The 25,417-nt window shown below is 51.7% G+C and overlaps 2 protein-coding genes across 2 annotated transcripts in view; both read right to left on the bottom strand.

Moving 5' to 3' along the window:
* Positions 1 to 5,381, bottom strand: part of SREBF2 (sterol regulatory element binding transcription factor 2) — a 59,617-nt gene extending 54,236 nt beyond the window's left edge. Inside the window, 1 exon segment of the mRNA XM_047067408.1 lies at positions 5,132 to 5,381. Within this exon segment, the coding sequence (XP_046923364.1) occupies positions 5,132 to 5,219 (88 nt within the window). The 5' untranslated portion in view covers positions 5,220 to 5,381.
* A 1,207-nt stretch (positions 5,382 to 6,588) lies between these two features.
* On the bottom strand, positions 6,589 to 25,095 carry CCDC134 (coiled-coil domain containing 134). The gene is made up of 7 exons (XM_047066790.1): positions 24,996 to 25,095; positions 23,053 to 23,171; positions 22,055 to 22,176; positions 21,784 to 21,868; positions 19,376 to 19,557; positions 19,011 to 19,082; positions 6,589 to 10,616 (listed from the first exon to the last, which is right to left on the bottom strand). The coding sequence occupies exons 2-7, from the start codon at positions 23,153 to 23,155 to the stop codon at positions 10,491 to 10,493; spliced, it is 690 nt and encodes a 229-aa protein (XP_046922746.1). The 5' UTR covers positions 23,156 to 23,171; positions 24,996 to 25,095; the 3' UTR covers positions 6,589 to 10,490.
* Between the last annotated feature and the right edge of the window lie 322 nt (positions 25,096 to 25,417).

Genomic DNA, 25,417 nt, shown 5'->3' with positions numbered 1-25,417 from the left:
AACATCAGATGGGGCAAAAAAGAGGGAGCGACAAGGGGGTAAAAGGAGCTAACTTCATATTGAGAGTTGCTGTCACAAGAACTAGGGCAGAATTCATTGAGAGAACACAGAAAGTTAAGCAAGTGAATAACCGGTATTATTACAGGGCCTAGGAAAAATACAAACAGCAACAAAAAATGTAGAGGATTGGGGCGCCTGGGTGGCTCAGTCGGTTAAGTGTCCGACTTTGGCTCAGGTCACGGTCTCGCCGTTCATGGGTTCAAGCCCCGCGCCGGATTCTGTGCTGACAGCTCAGAGCCTGGAGCCTGCTTCTGATTCTGTATCTCCCTCTCTCTCTGTCCCTCCCCTGCTCATGCTCTGTCTCTGTCTCTCAAAGGTGAATAAATGTTAAAAACAAAAAAAAATTTTTAAAAAAAAATTTTTTTTTCAACGTTTATTTATTTTTGGGACAGAGACAGACAGAGCATGAACGGGGGAGGGGCAGAGAGAGAGGGAGACACAGAATCGGAAACAGGCTCCAGGCTCTGAGCAGTCAGCACAGAGCCCGACGCGGGGCTCGAACTCACGGACCGTGAGATCGTGACCTGGCTGAAGTCGGACGCTTAACCGACTGCGCCACCCAGGCGCCCCAAAATTTTTTTAAATAAAAAAAAAAAGTAGAGGATCTACACACGAGAAACAAAAGGCTATGTCCAGACAAACTCCTGCCCACAAATGTTCACAGCAGCTTCATTTATAACAGTTCAAAAGTAGAAACAGCCTAAATGTTGGTCAACTGATGAATGGACAAATAAAACATGATGTATCCACACAAGGGAACACTCTGCTGCAACACTGATGAACCGTAAAGCCATGCTAAGGGAAGGAGGCCACATATTCCATTTCTGTGAAGTGTTCAGAACAGACCAATCCACAAGGACAAAAAGTAAAACAGCTCACTGAAAAGTTTCTTGACGCTTCTCCAAAGAAAACAGCTGCCTCTACTTGCCATCATCCACTCACTCCCGACCTCTTTTTGGCTTATCCAGACTTGGACCCCTTCATTTGACTTCTCTGTCAAAGGCCGACCTCCCAACTGCCAAATCCCATGACTCCTTTCATGGCCTCGTCATCCCTGCTGTCCTCTGCAGCATGATCCCTGACATCCACTAACCACTCCTTGAAAAGTTCACCTTCCTTCAGTTTTCTATCACACTTTCCTCACCTGACCTGACTTCCCAGTTCTATCTTCTCTCACCTCTAGCCTCAACTCCACAGTGACTACTCTTCAATCTCCATCCCCAGCTTTGGCCTTTTCCTGGGTAACTGGCCTGATTTCCTAGTGGATGACCTCCCGCCCACCAGCACCTCAACCACTGCATTTAAGACAAATGTTTATCATCTCCCCCAAGCCAGCTCTTCCTGCTGGCTTCTGAACTGTCTCAATGCCGGAGGATCAAAGCCCTGATGGGATCATAGAATTCCACCTCTACTCTGCCTTCAGGGCAAGGCCTTCACTGAGGCCCCAGCCTGTTATGTCCACCATCTTGCACAATGGCCACTTCCTATCCAAACCCCATCACCCCCTTAGTATTATCACCTCACACCCGAATAGCTGCAATTCCCTCCTAAACTGGGCTCCCTGACTCCACTCCTCCTTGCCCATCACCACAGTTGAATTCTCTTAAAACCTGTGATTGATGCGTCATTCCCCTAGTTCAAAATCCTCAGCAGGTCCCTCTCCACATTCCACAAAACATGTGCATCAGGTATGAAGACCCCCCAGTTTGGCTCCAACACACCTTTCAGACCTTATCTTCTACCGTTGCCTTATACACACCGCGTGGTCCAAGGACTCACTAGTAATCCTTGGTCTCTAAGGCAGCCATGTGATGGTCATGATTCTGCCACCCACCCTTTTGGGTCTTACGGGAAGGACACCTCTGTCATTGTGCCTTTCCTGATCCCAGTGGAAAAATATCTCCCCTCTCTGCCTTTGCAGAAGACCTGGTTCATTACAACACGTGAGGCACATTCTCATGACGCGGCTATCCACCATAAAAGAAAGTGCCCTAGATACTCTATCATCAGAGGACCGGAGGCCTGGGACAGCAGATCATCCTGCGGTGGAACGGGGCCCTGGAGACCAACTGACACATCATGCTTTGTTGGGCCTACGGTATGTTTCTTTAAAAAAAAACAACCAACCACTTGGAGCCACCATTTAAAAATGTGGACATTTCACATAAAAATCCTGACTTGGGTACCTCTTGAAAAAGAGATGGCAGATCCCTTTGCCAAGAGGCCTCCCTCACCTAAATTAGTCTGCCCTAGTCATTCTGTATAACATGAGCCCATGTTATTTTCTTCACGTGTCCTGCCAGAGCTATTCATTTAAGTGATTTCTTCCTCTTGTGTTTCTTCCCTCAAGAATTTAAGTTCACTGAGAGGGAAGAGAACGTGGATGTCTTGTTCAAAACTATCCTCAACACTCTGTCCATCATAGGGGTACTCAGGAGCCACTCAAGACAGGTGCTGAATAAATGAATGGATGTGGCCTCCATGGACTCACATCTTTGAAGGGCACTCATAGATTACAGCACAGATGAGGTTGCCCAGGGAAGGATCTCGCCCAACTGGTCTTCCAGGAGGCAGACATGAAATCCCCAGGCTGCAAGCTATGCAAACTGCACACCACCCCCCAACACACACATAGAGTATATTTATTCATTCTCATGGTCTCTTCTTCCTTACCTGACTGGCTCTGGAAACAACGGGGCAGGTTACCCCTGATCTAACCCAACCCCAAAGGCTGTGTCTAGTACAACTTAGAATCCTGCCCAGCCCAAGGTCACTAGATTCATTCAGGTAGTCCACAAATACTTATTCCAAGTGCTAGAAATACAGCATGAAGGAAACAGAAGGACCTGGCACTCATGGAGCTGAACTTCTGGAGGGGGAACGGATGCATAAGAATTCAGGAATATTTGTAACTGCAGACCACTGGCCTTCAGCCTGCCCAACCCTTCTTGTGCTCCAAAACCTGGTCAAAGTCCACCTCCTTGGAGTGGTCTTCCTGGTATGCCAGCCTTGACCAGCTCCCTCAATGTTGACTTTCACTTATTGCTCTGAGCAACTGTAAGCCATTCTATACTGAGCATTACAGTTTTACTGTTATTCCTCTTAGGCTCCATGAGGCCATAAAATCTTCTTTCCTATCTTTCATGTTCCCTACAGCTCAGAAACCACAGCTGGCACTTGAATACTTGTTGACCAATTGAAGGCAGAGAGTCACTTTTTCCCAAATCTGGTATGGGGACCCGTGAAGCCATTGAACCACTGCACTAGTTTCCAGAATGTACATTTTACTCAGAAATCTACGGGGAAAAGGTTAATACTTGACCATTAAATAAGTGAACACATTACAAACTAAGAGAAACAAGAACTGGTTATGGAATGAGAAGGCAAAATGCACATGAATTTCTTCCGGTGAGCTTGCTGGTAGGCAGCCTTAGGCATACTTCTTACTGGCTGGGTAACCTTGGGTAAGTTAATGAACCACCTTGAGCCTCTGTTTCAGGGTCTATGAAAGGGGATGAGAGGAGTAAAACAGATGTCTCTACCTGATGAAACTGTTGTTAAGGATTGAGAACATTCATGTGTATGAGTGCTTAACACAGTGTCTGGCACATACATGCTCAAAACATGTTAGCTGTGCTTCTTAAGTTCAAGAACCTCTCTCCTCCATTTGTTAACACATCTCCGTATTTAGGAGCACTTCGGGGGGAAATCTGTGGTAAGACTTGGGGCTTCAATTAAGGGTCTTAGCTCACTGCCAGAATGACCAGAAACAGAAGGCAAGGACAAGCCAAAGAGTTAAATGTTACAGAAGCAAAATGGGAAACATTCTTTTCAATTAACTGCTGTCACTTATCTCTTCCCCTAGAAGAGAATTCTCTGCGCCTCAGTTTCTTCATCTGTACAACAGGGATGTAGCTGTCGTTTCTGCGGGCAAGACTGTAGTGAAATCCTGGACATGACAGGACTTTATAAAACTCACGAGCACAATGCACTTGAGTTACTGCTTAAGACCACGGGTTCTGGACAATTTAGGGTTAGTGACCTTGTACAAATAAACATCTGGCCTCTGTCTACCATGGGATTGTAGGGAGGCATAAGTGAAATAATATAAAGAATTTGGGGACTATCAGAAGAGCCCAACTACTGAGAGTTATTATTATGATTATTAACCTATTCATTGGACTCCTCACTCCCAAGTGTCAGATGAAAGCCTGCTATAGTGACACTGGCTCAGGAACTGGGCTCTATAACCAGCTGGTAGACCTTGGGCAAGTAACTGACCTTCTCCAAACTTTGGGTTTCCATGGTCACAAAATGAGAGCATTGCAAGAGAGAACCCCCTGGGCTCCTACCAGCTCTTCCACTCCGCTGTTAAGGTCGCCGGAACAAAGGCTACCCGCTCCCCAGCCTGTCCCCGAAGGGCCACAACTCAAAATTCTTGCTGCTCAATTCCCTCTGCAGCGCGATAGCAGGAGCGCCCGAGTCTCCATCCCGGAGAGAAGCGTCCATACTCTGCCGCCACCGCTCGCTTTCATCAGCAACTTGCTTCCGCAGGAGCTCCCTGCCCAAAGTTTCCCAGAGCGCCAAGTGACCCGGCCGCAAGTCACCCCCCGGAGGGCCAGAGAGGAGCGCGCGGAGCCTGGGGACCCTGTTTCGGTAATCCCAAAGCCGCCCCCGCGGCCGGGCGGGGAGTGACAGGTGCGACGCGGAGCTGCGGGCAACGGGAGAGCGGGACCTGGCGCGGCGCGTGTAGGCGCGCGAGGGAGGCGGCGGCCGCGCGCCCTCCTCGGGCTGCTCCCGCAGGGCGCTCGCGAGGCCCCCAGCTCCGCGCCCCCGGCCCCACGACCCCCGCTCCGCTTCCGGACACGCGGCACCGCAGAACCGAGCGGCCGGGCGGGGACCCAAACCCGCAGCACTCCGAAGGGTTGGGTTCCGCCGGGCCGACCGCGCGTGCCGATGCTTCCCGCGCGAGCCAGGGCTGCGGGGGGTGGGCGCACGCGCACCCGCGCGCTGCCGTAACCCCTTCCTCCCCGCGCGCCCCCGCACTCCCACCCACCCACCTACCACTCACCGTCGATGTCCCCCAGGGTCAGCTCGTCGCCCAGCTCTGTGAGCGTCTCCATGGTCTCCAGACCTCCCAGCTCGCCACTCTCGTCCATCGCCCGGCTCGGCGCGGAGGCCCCCCTACCGTCCCGCTCAGGGAGACGCGGGGGCGGTGCCGCCGCCACCGCCCATGACACCCAACAGCCCCCTCCCGGTACCGCCTCACCGGCCGGTGCCAGCCGCCGCCATGTTTGCGCCGCGCGGGAGGGGCGGGGCGGGATTCCCCCGCCCCAACCCGCGCCCTCTGCGGCCCCGCCTCCAGGCCGCGCGCCCCCTTGTTTGTTGTCAATGGGACCAGGCTCGTCGTGGCCAATCAGCGCGCGAAGCGGCGCGTGGGGTGATGGCGCGTCATCGATCAGCAGCTCAGATTTGCATAGCGAGGCCCCGCCCCGCGAGGGCTCGTAGCAAATGCGAAGTGAAGGCTCCGGGTCCTCAGCCCAACCTTACTCCCCTTGTTTAAAGGCGCCGCTCCATTTTCAGTTGGATCTGCCTCTGCAAGCTAGTCCATCCACCGGCTGGGGGTGGAAGGGTTAACACCCTCCGCCCCCGCTTGCGGGTCGCCCCCGGAGCGCGCTGTGAGCACATTACGTCATCTTCCCAGCTGCTCCCCCGCCCAGCCTGCCTAGGAGAGCGGGTAGAATCAAACCTGGCCCCCAGCACTGGGGCCCGGAGGAGTCTCGATCATTCAAGTCGCGTTCCTAGCAAGCCCCTTGCAAAGGCGGAAATGGAGGTTCGCCGTGGGCCGTGAACTGTCCCAAGTGCAGAGTGCATTTTACAACCTCTGTGCCTTTGCACCTGCCGCGACCAAGCGCTTTACTCCTACGGTCTCACCCTGGGTCCCTCCGAACCTCCTGCAGACTTTTAAAGCAATGCTAGAGCCCGAGACCCATCACAGGCCTCCTAAGGTGTGACCCAGGCTTGAGCGTTTTGGCCGTGAAGCAGGGATTCTGACGTGCATGCAGCCCGCCCACAAGTTCCCACTGCCCCACCTTGCAGCTGGTCTCCATGTAAACAAATGTGCAGACCAGTAGGAATTTATCCTATGGAATAAAAGTTGTGAGTGCTCAAAGTGCTCAAATATAGAAGTTCAGAGACGTAACTGGGGCAAATATTGGGAAGCCCAATAAAGGACTGGATGAATAAATTACATCCACACAATGGAATGAAATATCATTAAAGGTCATGTGCATAAATGCTTATTGACAAATGCTCTAACAATATATTGTTAAAAAGGAAAAGTATGGTAACAGAGCTGTCGCTTTTGAGGTAAAGAAGAGAGCACGTAGTAGCCTGTGTGGAGGCAGACATATGGATCCACTATGCAGTGTGACCTTGGCCTAACTGCTCTAAGCCTCCCATTTTGTCATCTCTAAAATGCAGGGAAAAGTGTCCTGTCAGTTTTGAAGATTAGAGATCATGTGCACATTCACTTGACAACATTTATTGAACATTTCTGACAGGCAAAAAAAGGCAGTTCCTGCCCTCTGAGAGCTTCCAGTCTAGTGAAGAGAACAGACATTAAACAAAAATAGAAAGCAGGTAAGGTACACGTAATCAATGGAGAGTAAAGGGGGTGATGAAACTAACCAAAGACCTAACTTAGGTTGTCAGTTAAAGGACTCTGACATTTAAGATGAAACCTAAAATTTTGAGGAATCATGTCTAGTGTAGCCAGGGGAACAGATGATATGGACAAAGGCCCTGAGGCAGGAGGAGTTGCCAGCAGCCAGCACTTGGCATAAGGCCTGGCATATAGTATGTGCCCGTACAAAGCAGCTACTGCAATTGAAAAAATAGGGATCTATGTGCTCACATGAAGGGCAAAAGGCTGGAAGGCCCAACAGCTGAGTTGTCAGTCATGATTATGGGAGTGGGTGGACTTAGGGTGAATTTTATTTTCTTCTTGGTGTTTCAGTATTGTTTAAATTACTTCTTATAATGAACATGTATAACATAAGAAAAAAGTGACTTATTTTTGGGGGAAAAAAGGACAAGAATGTTTCTTTATTGTTTACATGCAGAAGAGTTTATACGCAGACTACACCTACCAGTCTCACCCTGAAACAGGAAACTAAACCCTGATGCCCTGCCCTGGATCAGGCATGGAGTTGTGCAGTGCCACCTTGGACTGCACCTCTCACAGGGCTCCCCCCACTGAGGGGTGACTGTCTCCGGACTACCATAACTCAGTTTGGTACAGTGGTCTCCCAACCCAAAGCCCGAGCATCGCCCTGCAGAGGGCAACCTAAGCAGCAGGTCGGGCACAGTACCTCCCACTCTGTGCTCCCCACAACTCCCTACTGGATCTGCCTAGAAGCGGTGGGGCCTAACAAAGTGGCCTGAGGGAGCACAAATGAAGGCTCAGGAGAAATTGCAGAAAAAATGTGGCTGCACTGCACCCAGCGAAACACTGGCATTGTCCCTATGGCCCTGGATCCCACCTAATTGAACATCTCTCCCAGCGGGCACCTTGCCCCGGCTGGGAGAACAGAGACTGGCTCTCAAGAGTGGACCAGTCTTAGACAAGTCACTCCTCAGGACCTGGGTTCTTCATCTGGAAAGGGAGGGACTAGACAACCATATATCCAAAGATCTACCACAGACTGGGCAACTACTACAGGTCATAGAAGAGAATGTTGCACATGCTTTTTCACTGAGTACCTTTGATGCCTCCCCTTTTAGGCCTCTGCTCACAGTGCCTTGTCACCTTCTCCCTCCTCCCCCAATCTTTCAGGATTTGTCACTTCCTCCAGCATTACGCAAGAACATGTACCCCACGGTTTGACACAAAGATCAGGCCGGCTTGGGGATGGGAAATTACAAGTTTGGTTTTGGATAAGCTGAAACCTAAGGACTGAGGATTATCAGTGGCAAGAGGGAAGGTGTCATCAGCTTTGGGGTCTCAGAGGATAAAGGTGCCAAGCAGAAAAGAGCAGAGAGGAGAGACTAAGCTAAAACTCTTCATTTAAGGGGTGGGGAAGGAAAGAGGAATCAGGAAGAGACAAAGCAGATTGAGACTAAAGGCAGAGAACCAGGACAACATAGCAGCCCAGAAGCCTGGAAGGATCATCTCAAGGAGCTTCCAACAGCATCTCTCAGAGGGCAGTGACTGGGGACAGCAGAGGAAGATGTAGGGCTTGGATAAGGAGGGACAAGTGCTGTGGACCAAGGAGATTTTGTCCCCAGGGGTCATGTGGTAATGTCTGCAGACTGCTACTAGCATCTGGTAGGCAGAGGCTAAGAATGCTGCTAAATATCCTACACACACAGGTCAGCCATCCTCATATACACAACAAAGAACTATCTGGCCTTAAATGTAAATAGTGCCACTGCTGAGAAATCCTGCCTCAGAGGACACAGGGGAGCTAGCTCCCAGACTCTCCAGGGGTGCCTGAGATTGAACTAGGAAGCTCAACAGACAGGAAAAACATCCTAGACCATGCTGAAAACACCACTGAAGACATCACTGTTGCCACCACTGGGCACCCTTGGTGTTGGTCTGGCCACTAGAACCCCCCACCCCCTGACCCCCTACCTCTGGTCCCAGTGGCCACTACCTTCACCGGCACAACTCCCACACAGGCTGGTGCATCTGGTTGATGGCACTTTGCTCCTGGGACTGAATCCTAGCTGTAAGGAAGCTGGACAAACACATGCCCTTGGGCCTCGAGGTGAGAGGGCTCTGTCTGCAGTAAGACTTGAGGGGGAATCCCAGGAACAAGTAACAACAATCAGCAACGGCATCAAAGGGAAGGAGAGGGGGAGAGCAGAGTGGTTCTGCCTGTTTCTTTGAAGGTGTCTGATGGGAAAACCTGGGCCCCTTTGAGGATGAAGAGGAAGGAATTGACCAAGATGAAGAGGCGAAAGGTGTAGAAGGAAGAGCCTAGGAGGATGGGGGGTGCCAGATGGGACAGAGGTGAAGATAGGGAAGACTGGGTCCTTCTCTTCGGCTGTGTAAACAGGGATGCTCAGCAAACCTATGGGATGGTGAAGAACCATGAGAGAAGGGCATCTGTCACTGAGAAACCAGGCCCCAGCCTCAGAGAAGCAGTTTAGGGCTGGGGAGGGTTCAGACATTATCAAATTCATTTTGCCAGTGAAGCTACAGGACAGGGACAGGCTGGGCCAGGATCACTCGGCAAGTCTGAGGGGCTGAGACAAGACTCAGGTCTCTCTTGGGCTCTGTCAGTGGTGGGGGACTAGGGGGTTCTGGGATGGTCATGTGTCCCTCCTCTTTTAAGGGGCAGACCTGGCTTGGCCAGGTCAAAGAGACTAAAGTAGAATTCCCACCAGAGCCTTTCCCTCTTCTGCCTGGGAGGGGCATTATTACAGGGTAGCTGCCCATTCAGGGCCTAATTCCCCTGCAGCTTCCCTGCTCTACAGCCATTGGTCTCTACTATGGGGAGCTCAGTCTCACCAATCCAGCTTGCAGCAGGTCTGCCTTTACAAAGCACAGCCTCCTGTAGAGCTACAGCCTGTCTCCCAACAGCCCCTACCCACAGGCCAAGGATCTCCTAGAGTTGCCTGGAGGACAAGTTGACTCTACCCTGCACCTGCTCATGGACCATCCCAGATGTCAGAGGACAGAGATCATGTTGCTCTAAGGTCTTTGGCTAAACACCCTCCCGGGACACTTCTTCATGGAGGATGGTGCTGAGAAGGGGAAGAGAAGGCCTAAGCCAAGCCCCTGCTTCGCTGCCCTGCTAGGGCCTGGGGCTCCTCCTGATGAGGTGGGAACATCCTCTAAGGTAGTTTCTACATCTGTGAGGACCTCTGGTACCCCCCCCCCCCCCACCTCCAGGCCCCTACCCTGTGAAAGGGCTCACAGCTCCCAGGGGCCCAAATCGGCCTCGGTTAGCCCAGAGGGCTTGCTGGCTTCTCCTGTGTCTCTGCAGGGGGCTGGGACCTGTGCTGAGCAGCTCAGTGCCACAGTGGGGCCATCAGTAGGCATGGCACTTCCACAAGTGGCTCAGAGCCTGATTCTGCTGCCTCCTCATGAAGGGTGGCAGCTGGCTGGTCAGCGGTCCTAACTCAAAGGGAGGGTCCAGTCCAGGATCCTTCCAGCCTCCCCTAGCATCTCAACATGGTTTGATCTGCAGCATGGCATCCTCTGAAGGCCTCCTTGGCACCCACTCCAGGAAGGCCCCAGGAAGGAAATCCAGCCCTCTGTGGCCCAGTCACTTCAGTTAGGGCGCAGAGCCAGCTTCAGGGGGCTGAGCAAAGGCCACCTCCCCTTTCACAGAGCTGGCTCTCACCACCAGTAGATGCCTCTGCCTCTTCCTCCGGACTGGTCTCCTCCTGGCCCCTTGAGCCCTGGGCCACTCCTGCTATAACTCAGACTGGGATCTCGAGATCCGGGGGCCTTTTCGCATCTCTTTCCGCTTCTCCTCTTTCTTCCTGCGTTTCTCCTCCTCCCTCAGGGCCTTCTGGAAAGGGTCAGTGCTGGAAATGAACTGAGAGAAAAACAGAACAGTCTGGTTTAGTCTGTGGGGAGCAAAGAGTTTGTCTGAGGCTAGGCTGCTGTGGGCTTGCAGCAGCAGGAAGATCGCCTAGACACAGGCCCTGCCCTCAAGGAGCCCGCAGACTCTTTCGAGATAGTTCAATGAGCTTGGGGAAAACTGCTTAGAGGGTCTTGAAAAACAACCAGGAGCTCACCAAGCAGACAGGATGAGGGAAGAAAAGGACATTCCAGGAAGAGGGACAGGTGCTAAGGTGTGAACCTGCATGGGGCATTTGAGAAACCATAAGCAGACGTCTCTCAGGGTGAGGGGACTGAGTGCCCAAGACAACCGCAGACCCCCCCAGGGCCCTGGCTGCTATACCCCTGAGGAGGAGAGGGCAACCAGTGAGAGCAAGAGACCGCAGGCATCCTGCTGCTTGTGAACAAGCTGCAGAGAAGCCCAGGCAAAGGAGTGCATGGGAAGCAGAGGGCCAGAGGTCAAACTGGCAGACCTTGAAAAAGAGGTGGAGGAGATCGTGGTGCCCAGGCTCACGGCTTCTACGGTGCGGGGATAGTGGTGCTTGATGAGGTGACAAGAACCCAGAATGAGCCAGGGTGGAGGAGGAGGACTTCAGTGGACGCATTTCTCGACTGCGATTCCCAGGGCCTTTGCTCTTCTCCCTCTGCCCTCTCCAGACTGGCTCATCTAAACTCATGGCTTCTGTTAGGTATGTATGTCAGTTTCCCCTCATACCTGCATCTCCATGTCTAAATGCCACTAGGATGTCCCAAATGTGCCCCAAACTTGGCATGGCTCCATCTTCGCAAAAACCCAGTCCTCTTGCAACGTCCCCGTCCTCGTGAACAGTGAGGCCCCCACCCCCACCCCTCTCCCTCCTTGGCCAAGGCCTGGCTCGTTTTAACTCCTAAGTGTCTCTCAAACTCATCTCCTCCTGTCCGTCTCCCCTATGGCTACCCTCATCACCACCCCCACCTCTCTCCCAATGACTCGGAGCCTCCCAGTGCTCTCCACACCCACTGTGGTGCCTCTCAAGACCTTCTCCTCACTGCAGTGAGTTCTTTCCAAAATGCAAATCTGACCATGTCACACTCCTGCTTACACCCTTCTATGACTGCATTATTCTCAGGATAAAATTCCACATGCTCCATCTGCAGGCCCGCTCTGCCCACCTCTGTGTTCCTCCCTCACACTCCCTGTTTTGGGCTCTCAGGTTCCCTGTTCCCTTCCACCCCCAGGCCTCTGCATGTGCTGTGAAGGCCCAGAATGATCTTTCCAGCCCCTGCCACCTTTGCCACATTAGCTCCTGCTCAGCTGTCGCCATCCTGGGGGACCTGCCCTGAATCCCGCCTGGCTCCTCCATTTCCTTCTCAGGGCTTCTCCCTCATGATCACATGCTTCGTGCCTGTCGCCCCCACTGGAAAACATTCTCCGTGAGGACAGGAGGATCCTGTGTTGTTCACGAGTCCCTAGCACAAGACCTGCCTGGCTTATAGAGGGCACTCAGTATGTATTTTTTAAATGAACAAGTGAATCATGTTAGCATATGAAATACCGTAATAGTACCCCAAACTCATGTTAACTATGCTGTGAAATATGCCTGCTTTATTTGTTCTTAGGGCAAATTTGACAAATGTGTGATCAAGGTAGACATTAAAAACAAACTAGAGGGGCGCCTGGGTGGCACAGTCGGTTAAGCGTCCGACTTCAGCCAGGTCATGATCTCGCGGTCCGTGAGTTCGAGCCCCGCGTCAGGCTCTGGGCTGATGGCTCAGAGCCTGGAGCCTGTTTCCGATTCTGTGTCTCCCTCTCTCTCTGCCCCTCCCCTGTTCATGCTCTGTCTCTCTCTGTCCCAAAAAAAAAAAAAAAAAAACGTTGAAAAAAAAAAACAAACTAGAAGCTCTACCTTGTGCAGAAATCTACTTGCCATGTTAGGCTGAACTATGAGAGTCTGGAAGGTGGGGTGAAATCAGAGAAGTGTGACCCAGGGAGGGTAGATGATATACTTAAGTCACACAGCAAGTGGGAGGCACAACTGGGACGAGCCCCCAGGCCTCCCACCTCCCCGACCAGTGTTCCCCCTACCACACTCTGCCTCCTGTTGCTAGGAGTTAATTCTCATCCTCTTGGGAGGGATGAGGAGCTGACCTCCCAGGTCACAGAGGACCCCATACCCTCTGGCTCTGGCTGGGTTACAGCAAGTCAGAAGATCTGGGCCTTCCAACCCCAGCTGGCTTAGCCTCACCAGGAGGGCCCACACCTAGCTGGGTCAGAAGAGAAATACTGACTCTCCCTTTCTCAGACCCCTTCCCCACTAGGCCTAACTAATGCCTACTTTAAATTCCTGATGCTAACCTCCAGCGGGCCCTTCATGCTGCCTGGCAATCCAGGGTGTCTTCCTAGTCTGCTCCCTCAGCCGCTCTCCTAGGCACACCTTCTCTAGCCCCCCCAACCCTCCTCCCCTCCCCCACAGACCATGACCTGGCTATTTCAAGAACAGAAGAAAATTCCACAAGCTCCCACCTCCACTCCCACCAACCCAGCCGCCTCTGTGCGCAACCTGTTCTTCCAGACAAGATGGACTCTTCCCCCAGGCGCCAGATCTTCTCCCCTGCCTTCCTTCCTCAGGATGGGGCTCCAGCAACTCTTCTGCCCCTGCACCATCAATTCTTCCTCCCTAATGGGCTGTCCCCATCAACATGCCAACATGCCTAGTCTCTCCCATCTGACTAAAATTTCCCCTGGAATCCACACCCCCTCCAGCTATGTTCCCATTTGTCTGTTCCTTTTGGAAAGAAAGCTCTTTGAAGGTAGTCTGCTTTTGCTGCGTCTACTTCCTTGCCTCTCATTCTCAAAATCCAACCTTTGTCCCCACTGCTCCACTCAAACAACTTATATATTATGATCTCTGATGGCCAGTGTCCATCTTGCTAAACCCACTGGCCAGGTCTCAGGCCTCACACTACTTGGCCTTTCAGCAGATTCTATGAGCCGCTCACTCCCTTTGCTGCACTTTTCTCATAGGGTCTCAGAAATTATCCTCTCTGGGTTTCTACTCTCACACTGTCATTCCGGGGCTTCTTTGCTAGTTCCTCCGATCCTCCCTCCTCTACCAGTAGGCATGTCCCCGGATGCAGCCCTCTATCTGCCCTGACACTCTACCTGCCCCAGGGTGGTGGAACATGACCTGTGCCACGGCTCTCCACACCTTCCTTCATAGGCATGACTCACATTGGCAGTCCCAGCTTCAACCTGAAATCTAGAGTCCTATTTCCAATCGCCTCCTTGACATCTTCATTCAGATGCTCACCAGGTCCAGAAACAAAGTCTTGATTCCCCTATCCAAGCCTCAAACTTGTCCCACCACAGTGTGCCCATTTTACAAAATGGCAGCCCCATTCTTCCATGTGTGCAAGCCAAAAGTCTTCTAGTCCTTCTTACTGCATCCCTCTCATGTCACATCTGCTTCCTTAGCTAATCTTATTGGCTCTACCTTCTAAACAACCAGAATCTCACCATCCTCAAAGTTGTCACCCTGATTTTGGTTTAAGCCACTATTAACTCCCAAATGGACCAGCACAGCCGCCTCCTCATCAGTGTCTTTGTTCCCACCCTGGTCCCCTAGACTACTCTCCACACAATAGCCAGGTTGATCCTCTACAGGGGGAAGTCAGAGCCTATCACCCTGTTCTCCACGTGTCTCAGAGTAAATGTCAAAGGCCTGGAGAAGACCCCCAAGGGTCTTGTGATCTGACCTACTCTGACCTTTTCTTCTCACGTTTCCCCTTCCCCCTCCAAATATGCTTCCAACTCAAGGCCTGTGCACTGCAGCTCCTTCAGCATGGAACGTTCTTCCTCTAGATACAAGACTCACTCTCTCACCTTGTTCAGGTCTTTTCAGTAAGACCTTCTGCATCTAAGTCACACGAAATAGCAGTTGTACTCCCACTTCATCCCTGATTCCTTAAGCACATTCCCCTTTTTTCTCCATAGGCTTGTCACCACCTCCCATTATTATATGCTTTTTATCGACTATATCTTCCAACTAGAATGGCACTCCCAGGAGAGCAGGGCTACTCTGCTTCTCTAGCAGCTGGGATTTGGTAGGTGCTCACCAAATGATAAATAAATGCATGTGCTATGCCTCCAAGGCTCTGTGCAAGCCAGTGCCTTGGCCTAGAGGGTCTTCTCCAGGCCAGTCCACCCAGCAGCTCTTACTCCTCCCAGAGCCTCCACCACCTACCTGCTGAAGCAGGGTCAGGTCCTCTCTTAGGGTTCCACAGCTCATTACACTTCCCTCCTCCACTGGTGCAGTGATCACGCTAGATTGGGACTGTTTCCCTGCCACCTTCCCCAACAGACTGTGAGCAGGGAGAGGGCCAGCTCCCTCTGGACAGCGGCAGTGGCTAGCATAAAGCCTGACACCAGTTGGCTCTAGTTATGGGTACATAAGAAGTACTTATGTACAGAACACTCACTAGCACAGAGAGTGCATGAAGGGAGCTGAGCAAGCCTGGGCTGCTGGTGGGACAGGTCCATGCTGGATGCTAAAAAGCGAGTAAAATCTTGAGACCATCCCTAGCCAATGAGAAGTAAGGAAAGCATGTTGCTGGTATGGTTACTTCCAAGCAGAGAACATTGTGACAAAGCCAAACCCAATCTATCCTAGCACCCATTCTCTCTGGTCTATGCTCTCACCCTCCTCCCATGTCAGAGGCCTTCGTGACCTGCAGGGCCAGGAGAGCCAGCCTCACAGCAATAAAGCATGAGGGTGCCCCTCCCGGGGAAAGGCAATTTGCCATGGCCTTGAGTGTCCTTCCGTATTCTTGCTGGGTATGCCCTGACTATTCTTACACTGGCCATTTATCAGGGTTGTGATTATAGCAAGCAACCTCGAGGGATGTTACGTGACGAGGTGACAGCAACCCTAGTAGGGAAACCCTTACCTCCCATTCTGCTGCCTGAAGCAAAGCCACTGGTTCAAAGGGGCTCTTGATTCAGAGGTTCCCCTAAATACTCAGGCCTGGCTCACTGATCGTTCACCTAAATTAAGAGCTAATGGTACTGTGCAAAAGAGTTAACATAGCTGGCCCGACTGCTATCCTTTGAAAGGCCTGTTTCTAGGGCTGTATCTTGGCTGGTGTCTGGGAACTTGGATTTTGGGACGACTCCCACCAAGTGATAAGAGTGACTCACTGAGCCTAAACTATGCAAACAATAGAGTTTATGCTGAACCCCTTGCTTTCGTCCTGGGACTCTGGAATTATGGAATGCACTGGGCAGAGGGAGCTTAAGTGACCAGCTCCCAATACAAATTCTAGGCACTGAGTCTTTAATGGGCCTCCTTTCAGGACAACTTTTCACATGTCACATCTTGTTGCTGTGGAAATTAAGTATGTCCTGGGTGCTTCCATTGGGAGAGGATTCTTGCAGGTTTGTGCCTGGTTTCCCTCAAACTTCACCCCAAGAGCCTTTTCCCTTTCCTGATTTCACTTTGCAGTCTTTTGCTATAATCAACTACAGCCATGAGCACAACTGTACACTGATTCCCGTGATTCTTCCTAGCGAATCATCAAATCCAGGGGTGCTTTTGGGAATCCTAGACACTGTTGTGTATTGGCGGTGGCAGCCATCCAGCCCCAGTTATAATGCCATCAAGGCCAATCAGACAATGATCTGAATTAAAAGCCACCACCCTTGCCTAGATAATATTCCTAACACCATGCATGTCTTATTTCTAGTGACCGTTGTCAGCGTCCTAGCTGTCCATATCAGAAGACTGGCAGATCAAAGGCAGCCATTCCTCTTTGGGGCCATGAAGTATGGAAGCAAACTATGGTTGACAACTGAACAGTCCGGGTCACTTGTTTAGATGCCCATCATAAGGCCCATTCTCTGGTGACACCAACCAGAATCAAAACGCTGATCAAGCCTATAGTGCCCAGTTAACTGGCTTCGCCATCTAAATACACCATTGTACTAGATGTGGCATTGTACTTGCCACCATGGATGGGCATGAAGCAGAGGACTCTGTATTTCTGGCTTGACTGCCTAGAGTCCCTGGTTGAAATGGTATGACGTGAAATCATTAGAATAATGACCATTTGGCTAAGTACGCTCCCTGCCAAGTCCCCCTACAGTGGCCCAAGATGGAAGGTATGATGGGTCTCTGAAAATGACAAATGCCCTTGTCCCATTCACATCTGACCCTTCTGGATGAAAGAAAGCTCAAGGTGAGAGTAGAGGAGGACTGGAGAAAAAGTGGAATTCTATCTAGGTCCTGGGATGTGCCACACCGATTTTGTAGCAATAATCTTAGCATCTGGGGAGGGAACAATTAATCCTCTTGGTCTCTTCGATCTAGCACCGCCACTTGGCAAACAATCCTAGGATCTGTCCAAGCCAAGTGGCAGTTGCAGCTGATAATGTGATTGGCTGTTGGGTGTGTCATCTCAGCCCTGTGAAAGGAAAACTCACAGGAATGTGGTTAGTAGTAAACTACTCTGCTGTGCCTGATGCCACCAAAAGCAGCTCCCTAAGTGACCCTGTGCAGGCACAAAGGCCAATACAACCTGTTTTAATCTGACAGATACAAATCCATCTGCTGTTCCTGATGCCTGAGTGGCCTTGGGTTATGCCACATAGGGCAAATGAGGCTGCAATCCCATAGTGACACTGCTCTCAGGGCTCAGATAAACAATATAACAGTGGCTCAAACCATGTCGTGACAGTTGGGAGACAGTGGGCCATGAAATGTGTCTTCACTGGGGATGAGGGCTGCTCTGGGTCCATCTATTGCTCCCTGTAATTGTTGACAATGACATCAAAGACCAATAGGTCAGTCTAAACTCTTGTGTGGGTGGTCATGGGTAACAGATTGGCCTTAGACTATTCTGACTGTCTAATATAAACCCTGCTGATGGGGCGCCTGGTGGCTCAGTCAGTTAAGCGTCCGACTTCGGCTCAGGTCATGATCTCGCAGTTCGTGAGTTTGAGCCCCGCATCGGACTCTGTGCTGACAGCTCAGAGCCTAGAACCTGCTTCGGATTCTGTCTCTCCCTCTCTCTCTGCCCCTCCCCTGCTCATGCTCTCTGTCTCTCCCTCTCTCTCAAAAATAAACATTCAACAACAACAACAACAACAACAAAAGCCTACTGGCCCACCCAGGACCTATCCTAGCTGGCTGAGTCTGCAAGCTGGGGGGCTGAGATCAACACTGCAGGTTGGCCTCGTCCTGCTGCTTAGAGTCCTGTTGATGGTAGCCAGAATCAAATGGCAATATGAGACATTTGGTCTAGGACACATTTGGTCCTGGCCTCTACTGATCAATCAGACTGAATAGCACATTCACGTGGAAATTTAAGTTAAGCCAAAACACACCGGGTTGACAGGTAAACTGTGGGGGAGGCAATCAACCACGGCCCTGAGCATCCTGCACGTTCTCACTGGGTACAACAAGAAAGCAAAGCCCTGACCTCTCTGTATCCGGGTATTATTTGTCAGGACTGCTTGCAGAGAACCACCTGGAAGGGTGACAGGATGACCGCCCCTCAAAAAGCAGGTTTGCCGCTATTCACTACAAAGGCTGTGAATATCCCAAACTCGCTATTCCTCACCTTCATGCAAAGCCACTGCATGTGCAGCATCTGCCTGGGCCCCTCTGTGTCACTGTGGATGACTTGAGGAACATGGGGAACCCACACGGCCAGGCCAACAGGCCAGATATTGCTTTTGCTATAATGAACTCTGATGCCTCTGACCTGTCAGTATCCATGAAACAGTAGCAGGCTAAAATCCTAGACCCCTCACGGACCCTGACACCCCTCCCTACACCAGAGGAGAGCCTATGATTTGACAAGTCCAGTCCTCCAGGCTTTCCTGCCCCTGATGCACTGCCCTGCCACCTGATTCCCTCCTCCCTTCTACTCTGCATGTCCCCATCTGTGGTCCTACCCTGTAGCCTTCAGCCCTCAGAGCCCACCTCAGTCCCCTAGGTTGAAAGCATATGCAGGAACGTGAGACAGAAGCCTGGGTGAGTGCTCAAAGGCTCAAGGGTAGAGAAGCACGGCCTGACCTTGCCTAGCAGCCACATGATGTGAGATGCCTACTATACATCAGGATGGGTGTGTTCATAGGCTCTGACTATCCCCCACAGCCGGGGTCCATACCCCATGATAAGACAGGGAGCCTGAGGCTAAGACAGGGGCAGTGGCTTGCCCAAAGGCACCAATGAGCAAATAATGGTATGTGGATCCAGACTCAAGCCATGTCTGGTTCCAAGTCAAAGGCTTTCATGCTCCACCCCAGGTGTCCCATCCCCAGTATGACCTGGCTTCCCATGACCCCGCAGAGGCAGAGCAAACATGGCCATAGGCCCCAGCAGCTTACCTCTGGGCGGTCTGCTTTAAATGGGTTCTGGAAGTCAGAGTCTTTCTCGCTGATCCCCAGCTCCTGGGCCATCTGCGGATGAGGAAAGGTTAGTCATCCTCTGCCTCTCCTGACTCCTTACCCGCGGCTACTCCCTCCACAGTGGGACTCAGGCCCAAGGCTTAGGCAGACGTGAAACAGGTGATGACCCCTAGGGACCCAGGTCAGCACAGAACCCCTTGAGACTGCATCTCAAGGTGCCCTGAGGCTTATCACAGAAACCACAACCAAGGGCTGACATTCAGGCCTAACTGAAGGCAGATGCAAGGTTCATGGTGCACCACCAGGCAGAGGGCTCCTGAACCTCCTCTGCCCCCAGTCCTTACCAGGCTAAGGATGGGCGAGTGGGGCCCTTGGTCAAAGACGCCCGACTGGTTGCAGAAGCTGATGCCCCAGCGGATGAGAAGATTCCAATTGGAATTGTGGTCAAAGTAGTGGTGCACAATCCTCGGGAAGCGCAGCACCACGTCACCGAAGAAGGCTGTGTTCTCCACTACTTGGGAGAAAGCTGGCAAGAGGATCCTGATGAGTGGCCAAGACAGATGCCCTTCTCCTGCCCACCTGGCCAGCCCCAGACACCCTTCAGAGAATGGAAGCCCACTTAGCCTACTAGTCAGAGAAGGGAACTGTGCCCACTATCCATAGGGGCTGACCACATGTGTAGTGTATGCTAAGGGCTTTATGTCCCCCCAGAACACTGAATCCTCAAAACCACCTTTAGAAGGAGATGTGGCTGCTGTTCCCATTTTACAGATGGGAAACGGAGGCTCAGGTGGCTATATCTCATAGCTTAGAAAACTCATTTGTTTTAAGGACCAGAGAGGTGGGTACCATTTCGCACATGAAGACATGTATCGCATGAAGCTTGGCTGGGTCAGACCTCCCCAACTTGGCCTCCAAACATCCAGAGCCAGGCCCCAGTGTTAACACAGAACTGCAGTGTATGTGAGGAGTCAGGTTTGTTAGGATGACCAGGGAACACATTAGGGTTTGTTTTGGTTTTCTTAATATCTTCCAATTTTATTTTAAATATCTTTTTGTTCGTTTGTTTGTTTGTTTGTTTGTTTTAGAAAGAGAGAGCATGTGCAAGCAGGGGAGAGGGGCAGAGAAGGGAGAGGGGATGGGGAGAGAGGGAGTGAGAGGGAGAGAGAGAGAAGGGGAGAGAGAAGGGGAGAGAGAAGGGGAGACAGGGAGAGAGGGGGAGAGAGAAGGGGAGAGAGAAATAGAGAGAGGAGGAGAGAGGGAGAGGGGGGGAGGGGGGGAGGGAGAGAAGGGGGAGAGGGAGGGAGGAAGGGAGGAGGGGTGAGGGTGAGAGAGAGAGAGAGAGAGGGAGGGAGGGAGGAAGGGAGAGAATCTTAAGCAGGCTCCATGCTCAGTGCAGAGCCTGACATGGAGCTCAATCCCACAACCCTGGGATCGTGACCAAAATCAAGAGCGGGATGCTCAACTGACTGAGCCACCCAGGCGCCAACCCCCCCCCCCACCATTTTATTTTAAATGCTTCTGAGGTTCTTATATTAAAATAACTTTAGACTTCCATCATGCATCATAAAACTCCTACACTCGGCTTCCTCTAATGTTATCATCTTACATAAGCATTGTACAATTATCTAAATAAGGAAATTAACGTTGATACTAATCAATAGACCTTATCTGAATTTCACTAACTTTCTCACTAATATCCTTCCTCTGGTCAACAGATCAGCTCAGACTAACTTAGTGTGTCCACCATGGCAGCAGGTCACCCCAACCTAGACTATCATGAAAAATAACTATATACCCAGCCCTGCCAGAAGTCCCTGTTTGAGCCACCCCTGCAGATAAGACCCAGGCAGGCCTCACCAGCACTGGCCAGCCCACACAGAGAAAAGCAGACTCCTCCAAAGACATGCCAAGTTGGGTCTAAGACTAGTGGAGCAGGGACCTCTGGACTTCAGAACAATCTTGAACCTCAAAGAACTCGGGAGTTAGCTTGGTTTACAGGTTTGCAAGAGCAAAACACTTGTCCTCTTTTACCTGGAAAATGAAGGCAACGGTGCCTTCCTCAGAGTTATAGTGGAGATTTGAGATGATATTTATAAAGTGCCCACCATTTGATATATAAGTTCTATTTCCATCCTCTCTCAGACAGTATAATCTAATGTTTTATCGTTAGAATATAATCAGTTAACAGGAGGTGGGAAGGGAATTACCACTGGAGAAAAAGTCTTAGAAAAGGGGATGAAGGGACACAGAAACATTCCGTTCTCTCTTATTTATCTGTTTTCCCCACCTTGTCTCAAAAAGGATTTAAGGGGACTGAGGCTTTAAAACAGTAGAAAAGAGCGCTGTTAACTGCCCCCACTGGCAAGTCCCTTCAATAGGTCTGTTCTGTGTTTCTCCTATAAATGGGAACAACCCTTGCCTTCTCTACCAGAATGGTCAGGGTGATAGAAAAGGCAAGGGCCCCTGAGGTGGGGCTGTGGGCAGAGGCTCCCCCCCGTTTCCCCTGCCCCAAGCACAGTACAGTACAAAGGACTATATTCATGTCAGGGGCCCAGAAACTGGCTCTGAAGCCTGGAAATGCCCAGAGAAATATGAATTAAGTGTCCATACACCCAAGGGGACCACTTGGAAGGTTTCATAAGAGGATACTTCCAGAGGGAAAAAGAGTGAGGAGAAAAGGAGGAAAGGAGCAGCGAGAGAAGATCAAGGTGGTGGGAAGGAGGAAAGAGCAAGACTGGGAAGACCATACCATCCTTCAGTTTCTCGTCCTGGGGGAAGGGCCCATCTGGGAGCACATCGGCAGCAATGAGCACTGTCCGCGAGTCCTCCAGCACCTGAGGGAACCCACCCAGGCTGAGTGGCTCTGCAGAGCCCTTCACAGACGGCCCTATTTATTTAAAATCTATTTCAAATCTGTGTAGTTCCCCCTCGTTAAATACCAGCCCCTCAGGGAACTCCTACCCATCTATCAGTGCCCAGACCAAAGAGCTGGTGGTGAGCTGTCCCATGCCCACACGCACCTTAAAGAGCCCCTTGAGCATTACGTCAAGGATCTTATACTGCTGGTGGACATCATTTAGCTGTGCTAGGTTTTTCAGTGCCAAGAGCTGCTCCCGCCGCTTCACCTCAAACATCTTCTTGTCTGGGTGGCATTAAGTCAAGGGGCTGGCCTGGACAATCCAGTGGTCCCAATCCAGAGGGCCCATTCCCGAACAGCAAGTATCTGCAAGGGCCATAGATGCCCATGGCTGAGACATTCCCCCTGCCCCCACCCCCACAGAAGAAACAAACTGAGAAGCAGAGGCATCCTGCAAGGTATCATTTGTCCATTTCACTGAGGAGTCTACATCCAACGCCCTGAACACAACCCTCAGGACCTGGCTCCTAACCTCCCCTCCTCATGATCTTCCCATCATCCACTGCAACCATTCACTATTCCCAGAACCTCCACTCCTCTGCTCACGCTGTACACTTTGCCTGGGATGCCCCCCCCCACTCTTCTCCATGAATTTCTATTCTTTCATGACCCAGTTCAAAAGCCACAGCGCAGTATTTCTCCCTGCCCCTCTTCCCCCACCATGTTTCATTAAAGGGCTAACCACAAAGTATAGTGAGAGGCCTGTGAATTCCTCAAATTCCTCAAAAGGGATGACTGGTCCTGATTCTTCTTGTGTCCCCAAGGTCTGGCCCAGAGTAGGTAGCCCCTGTATGCCAGGGCCTCCACCCTGGGTCTCCACCCAGGGTCTCACCCACAAGATGCAAAGCACATGTACAATCCTCAGAGCCCTGATGGCTCTGAGAAGTATGTTTTGCCTTCTCCATTTAACATGTGGAAAAACTGAGGACCAGAAGAAAATTGACTTGATCAAGGCTTGATTAGAACACCTCACCTTTTCTCCCCTATTCCCATAGGCTGAGTCTGCTCCATCTCTGGAATCCAAGGGGGTGTGGGTACAGACTTTATTTACAGACCCCTCAGAAACAGCTCATTAACCCCACCTCCAACCCCAAAGGATACAGATCTCTAGGCTTGGGTCCAGGGAGGTCCTCAGGGTGCCTGTAACTCCTGTCCCAGATAATAGCATGACAAAGACGAAGGCCAGGAACTGAAGAAGGTCCATATCCAAGATCCTAGAGCTAGGAAAGTAACCCAGAGAGAGGAGGTGAGATCCAGAGCTTGGTTATATAAAATAAAGAGTGCAGGTGAACAGCAACTTCCCAACTTGATATAGCCTCCAAATACCAAGAACCCAGCTTTGGGAAGCCCCGGAGCCCCATCCCCAGCCCAGGGCCTGTGACCAACCAGACACACAATAAACACTGTGGGATGGTAGGAGGTAGGAGAAAAGATAATATTGGCAATAAAGGAATGCTTAGAGCACAGGGGTTGGTGTCTAGAGCTCTGGGCTGGAGCCCTGGCTCTGCCTCTGTCTGTGGGCCCTGGGGCAGATAGCTTAGCCTCTGGAACTTCAGCTTTCTCACCTGTAAAAGAGATAAGGAAGTCACCTCCTTGCTCTAGGGAAAAAGGACTGGGTAAGGTATCACGCCTGGGGAAAGTGGGGGCTGGCCAGTATCATTCCCTTTCAGCACCCCTCATCCTGGACCCCAAGAAGGTTATCTGGTTAAGGAAGTCCAGGCAGTCAGGGGGATGTGAAACTTCTGAGTTTCCCCTCCTTCTCTGACTTCTGTCGTTAGAACAAAAGAAGGCGGGGGGGGGGGTGCTGGGGAACCTGGTTGGCTCAGTCAGTGGAGCATGCGACCCTTGATCTCAAGGTTTACATTTGACCCCCACATTGGGAGTAGAGATTACTTAAAAATAAAACCTAAAAAAAAAAAAAAAAAAAGAACAGAAGAAGGGATGCAGGCAGGAATGGAGGCAGCACAATCTTGGATAAGCAGGCTGCCATTCATTCACTTTGGAACCACAGGCACCACAAGTAACACCTATTTCTATTCAGGCACCATTCCTTAATTATTTTTTGAGTACGACGTTCAAGGCACTGTGTTAGACCTGGGAATACAGCAGTGCCTACGGCACACAAAAATTACTGCATTTCATGGTACTTATGTCCCTAGTAGGGGAAACAGAAAATCGATAAACTTGTAAAACAAGCACAGAAGGATGAGGGAGTTGGTGGGATGAGATATTAAACACAGTGGTCAGAGGAGGCCTCACACTCTGATGACAGTTGATCAGTTTTACCAATGTGGAAACCAAGGCACAGAAAAGCCAGATGACTGCCCAAAGTCACTCAGCTATTCCCAGGTTAAACCAAGAGTCTAAATGAGCATAGGCTACCTCAAAGATGCCACTGGCTTATCAGGACGCCTGCTCCAGGGGACAGATGCTCAGTTATTGAGCTGGCAGAGGTCATTCAGAGAACCGCCCCCACCCTACGAAGACCGGACACCTGAAGCCTAAAGAATGGGAAGGAGTAGTCCAACTTCACCCAGGACCTGCCTTCCAACGCCACGCTCTAGACTCAAGGGAACCAGACCCGGACTAGGGCAGAACTTGGGGCCAGGGTATCAGACAGCCGGTAATGACTGAAGCCGGAGAAAAGTGGGAAAGGAAAACCGAAAAAGCAGAATGCGTGGGGGCGGATCCTGCTTTTTTCCACTGTTACTCCCACTTACCCAGCCTCTCAATCCTGATCCTCGCACCGTGCATTCCCAGACCTCTTCCAGGTTGGGTATGCGACTCTGAACACATTCTGCAAGGATGGCGTGGCGGTGGCGGGCTTTGAGACCGCTACGCGGGCTCGCGGACCCGGCTTGCTGCCCCGAGCCTTGTGGGGCTCCCGGAGGAGAGAACGAGTCCTTCGAACGAGACGCATTCGGGGCCGCGAATCTCACCCTCTACCCCCAGCAACCGGTTTGGGGGCCCTTGGTCCCCACCTACCCCACGCCCTGCCCTCGCCACCTGGAGCCTGCCTGCGCGGGACCCCTGCCCCCACCTACCAGGCCGGGAGGTGCGGGAAGGGAAGTGCGGATAGGACGTCGGCGTGCAGCCCGGCTCCAGGGTCCGCGGGGTGAACACCGAAGACGCGAAACCCCACACTTGGCGCTAGCAGCCGCTCAAGGATCACCGCGCGCCGCCCCGCCCACCGCGCCGCTCCCGGCCAATGAGCGCGGGCCGCGACAACCGCTCCGTTGACTTCACTTCCGGCCCCGCCCCGCCGGGCTCCCGCGCGGGTCCTCAGCGCGGTTAGCTGGAGTCCGGTCCCGCCAAGCTTGTGCCGGGGCGCGATCGTTCGGCGTTCTGTCACGGTCAGATTGGAGGAAGTTAAGTCTGTGTGGGGTCTGTGCCTGACTTACAGGGCGCGTCAGCGGACTGAGGCCCTGACCCCTGCCGTCCGCGTGACCTTCCAGGCGCCCTGACC

This window comes from Lynx rufus, unplaced genomic scaffold (assembly GCF_022079265.1).
Source record: "Lynx rufus isolate CCGP_SWC_20201006 ecotype Redwood Valley unplaced genomic scaffold, mLynRuf1.p SCAF_7, whole genome shotgun sequence".
NCBI lineage: Eukaryota > Metazoa > Chordata > Mammalia > Carnivora > Felidae > Lynx > Lynx rufus.
Note: the sequence above shows the minus strand (reverse complement) of the source record. Positions and strands in the feature narration are given on the sequence as shown.

Excerpts from the sequence above, each read along its gene's own strand:
- CCDC134 (XM_047066790.1), bottom strand. The coding sequence starts at position 23,155 with ATGGACCTTCTTCAGTTCCTGGCCTTCGTCTTTGTCATGCTATTATCT. Across the intron at positions 19,558-21,783 it reads GGACGAGAAACTGAAGGATG|CTTTCTCCCAAGTAGTGGAG; the intron begins GTATGGTCTTCC and ends TCCTCTTGCCAG. Across the intron at positions 19,083-19,375 it reads ACTCGCCCATCCTTAGCCTG|ATGGCCCAGGAGCTGGGGAT; the intron begins GTAAGGACTGGG and ends CCTCATCCGCAG.